The sequence below is a fragment of the Centropristis striata genome, chromosome 1 (assembly GCF_030273125.1).
Source record: "Centropristis striata isolate RG_2023a ecotype Rhode Island chromosome 1, C.striata_1.0, whole genome shotgun sequence".
In the NCBI taxonomy this organism is placed as follows: domain Eukaryota; kingdom Metazoa; phylum Chordata; class Actinopteri; order Perciformes; family Serranidae; genus Centropristis; species Centropristis striata.
Window position 1 is genome coordinate 641,359 of NC_081517.1, and position 3,294 is coordinate 644,652.

Below are 3,294 nucleotides of genomic sequence, written 5' to 3' on the forward strand. Positions count from 1 at the left end.
TCTAATCCCAAGACCGGTCACAGACTGAAGTGCCCTTGAGCAAGGCTCCCCGGGCACAAGCATGGTGTATTCATTGGTGTGTGGGTGTTAAATGCAGAGGACCAATTCCCTGCTCGCTGGTTCAATGTGTGAAAACTGAATGTTGATCTTAACCCTTTGATGCACAATATGGGTCAAAAATGACCCGCATTCATTTTTTCCCATGTTATTTAATGCTGCTGTGTGTTTCTGTGCTCTATCTTTTGATATAAACTTATTTAATGATTGAATATTCCAAGGATTCTTTAAATATCTTGTTTTTGATAACAACAGATCATTATTTCCATTTTGCCTCTGATACTTTATGAAAAAAAAGTTTTTGTATTATTACATAGCTAACTACTTGGCTAAGTAGCTTGCTAAGCTAACTACTTAGCTAACTTCTTGGCTAAGTATTTAGCTAAGTAGCTTGCTAAGCTAACTACTTAGCAAAGAAGTTAGTTAAGTAGTTAGCTTAGCAAGCTACTTAGCCAAGAAGTTAGCAAAGAAGTTAGTTAAGTAGTTAGCTTAGCAAGCTACTTAGCCAAGAAGTTAGCTAAGTATTTAGCTTAGCAAGCTACTTAGCTAAATACTTAGCCAAGAAGTTAGCTAAGTAGTTAGCTTAGCAAGCTACTTAGCTAAAAATGCATATGGGTCATTTTTGACCCATGATTTGCATTAGAAGAGTAGTGACACAAAAAGGGATTTTATTAAAAAATGAATAAAGGAAAACATAAAATTTGGATGTATGATGATCAAAAACAAACTATTTGAGGAAAACCTTGAATACTGAATGATGAAAATAATTTTTTGTAAAGATATAGAACATAAAAACTGTCGGGTCACTTTAGACACATGTTGTGCATCAAAGGGTTAAAGGAACACTCCACCGTTTTTTCATATTAAAACATGTTATTCGGGTAAGTAAGACGAGTTGATACAGACCTCTTGCGTCTCAATGCGTGCACTCAATCGCCCTGGCGCGCGGCGCCACTTGGCTAGCACTTAGCTTAGCCCAGTTCATTCATTAGGATCCAAACAGATGGACAGTTAGAAGCGACCAAACTCCTCCACGTTTTCCCTATTTAAATACAGCTACACGAGTAGTTAAACGACCAAGTATGGCGACACAAAATAAAACGTGGCGCTTTTCTAAGCGGATAAAAAGGAGAACTATAATGTATGGCGGAATAGCACTTGGGAGCACTTCGACTCGGCGCAGTAATATCATCACTCCTGACGGAAGTGAGAGGGAGCGGAAGTGATGATATTACTGCGCCGAGTCGAAGTGCGGAGGAGTTTGGTCGCTTCTAACTGTCCATCTGTTTGGATCCTAATGAATGAACTGGGCTAAGCTAAGTGCTAGCCAAGTGGCGCCGCGCGCCAGGGCGATTGAGTGCACGCATTGAGACGCAAGAGGTCTGTATCAACTCGTCTTACTTGACCGAATAACATGTTTTAATATGAAAAAACGGTGGAGTGTTCCTTTAAAGAGAGTCTCTTTACACACACCAGACATGACACTGATAGCTATCCTTGCATCAATGGTTTCATCTTTTTTTCCCTCCTGTCTCTGTAGCTGGCAGTGGGATCTTCCAGGGTGCAGCCTCGGGTCCTGCAGGAGACCACGCCCCTGCAGGAGACCACGCCCCTACAAGAGACCACGCCCCTGCAGGAGACCACGCCCCTACAGGAGACCACGTCCCTGCAGGAGACCACGCCCCTGCAGGAGACCACGCCCCTGCAGCGGTGACGCTGGGCCGGCTGTTCCGTCAGAAGAGCCGGCTGTTTGCTTGGGGCGGAGGCCGAGGGCGGGGCTGGGCCGGACGGGTCAATGTCCCCAGACGGTGCCCCGTGCCTCCTGGAGGGGACGAGTACCTTCTGACCGGCTCCGTCCATTTTGGCGAAGCCTGGCTGGGCTGCTCGCCTCGCTACAAGGACTTCCTGAAGCTGTACGTCAGAGCACAGAAAGCGGGAACAAACCCTTGTGAAATAAACACAGACTGAGATTCTCTTCAGGGTTCTGGGTGAAACAGGGTGGAGCACTTCTCAAAACAGTCAGTGAAGAAGACAGAAAGAGGAACAGGCGGAGGTTTTAGGACGGAGGGTTATTATCTCTGAGCCAATCAGAGATCAGCAGGGTCACGACCCCAGGACATCTTAAAGTTTACCTCTGCAGGCTCTGTTCACTGCTGTGAGACTTATTGTTGCCTTGCAGTGGGAAAGGGAGTTGGACTGATATTTTAGTAGCCAGTGAGCTGCCAACACTAAAATGTCCCCGTCTGATTGTAACTGTGTGTAAATATGTTGGTGCGTGACTGAGACAGCCCAGGAATGAATGATAAGCTTAAATTAATTTTGTGCCGAAGTGGTTTTTACTCTTGTGACGATACAGCTTGTGTGATCATTCTCGAAATGAATGTTTGCTTTGTAAAAAGCTTTCTGTAAAATTTAGGAGTCTTCTGACAGAAGTGTCCAGTATGCAGCTCTGTGAGTCTTTATGTACTTAGTGTGTGTGTTTTGCTAATGATTTCTGAGGGTCTATATATTTACAGAAAATAAAAAAGGCTTCCTTCAGCTTGTGTTTCTGTTGAAAGGTGTACATTTAATCCACCCATAGCCTGATAAAGGGACCCTGTATTATATTTATTACTGTGGTTGAGGTGCAGATAAATACAAACAGATGGCAAGTGAAGTTAATAGTAGAAGCAAAAAAATAAAGGAGCAAAGTCACCAGTCTCTGCTGCAAACAAAGAGATATTATCCAGCTACCGACTCAGATGGAAACACCACACTCAAAAAAATAACTCGTTGGATGAACTCAATTCAATTGTGGGCAGAATTTCCATCCAACAAATATCTGTAGCCCAAACTCAAAACAAGTGCATCGATGCAATATAATGTATTTGAGTTAATGTAGCTCACTTTTTTACATTTGGTCAAACTCAAATTAAAAACATGTATGTATTGTATTTAAATTGAGTTACCTCAACTCATTTATGTCGAGGAGAGCTAAAATAAATAAATTGTGTTCGTTCAACCTAAAAACATAGAATTGTAAAACTGAAAGTCATTCTTTCTGGGTTGAAGGGAAGGACAGGGGAGTACATTAATACATGTTAGGTTACACTTCTTAAACTACTTTTGATTTGATTTTAATTGATATATTTTCATTAGACAAACAATACATTAATGTGTAACATCTAAGAAGGGCTTGAATCATTTTTTTGAGTGCATGATGTGTGTTTAGTGAGCGTTAGCGTTAGCTGCTCTGTT

General features: G+C 42.2%; 1 protein-coding gene across 1 annotated transcript in view; it reads left to right on the plus strand.

Moving 5' to 3' along the window:
• The window catches only part of metrnlb (meteorin like, glial cell differentiation regulator b), a 10,462-nt gene extending 7,769 nt beyond the window's left edge, over positions 1 to 2,693 (plus strand). Inside the window, exons 5-6 of the mRNA XM_059329105.1 lie at positions 1,598 to 1,630; positions 1,748 to 2,693. Coding sequence (XP_059185088.1) covers positions 1,598 to 1,630; positions 1,748 to 2,025 — 311 coding nt within the window. The 3' untranslated portion in view covers positions 2,026 to 2,693. The remainder of the gene's footprint in view (positions 1 to 1,597; positions 1,631 to 1,747) is intronic.
• The last annotated feature ends 601 nt before the right edge of the window (positions 2,694 to 3,294 follow it).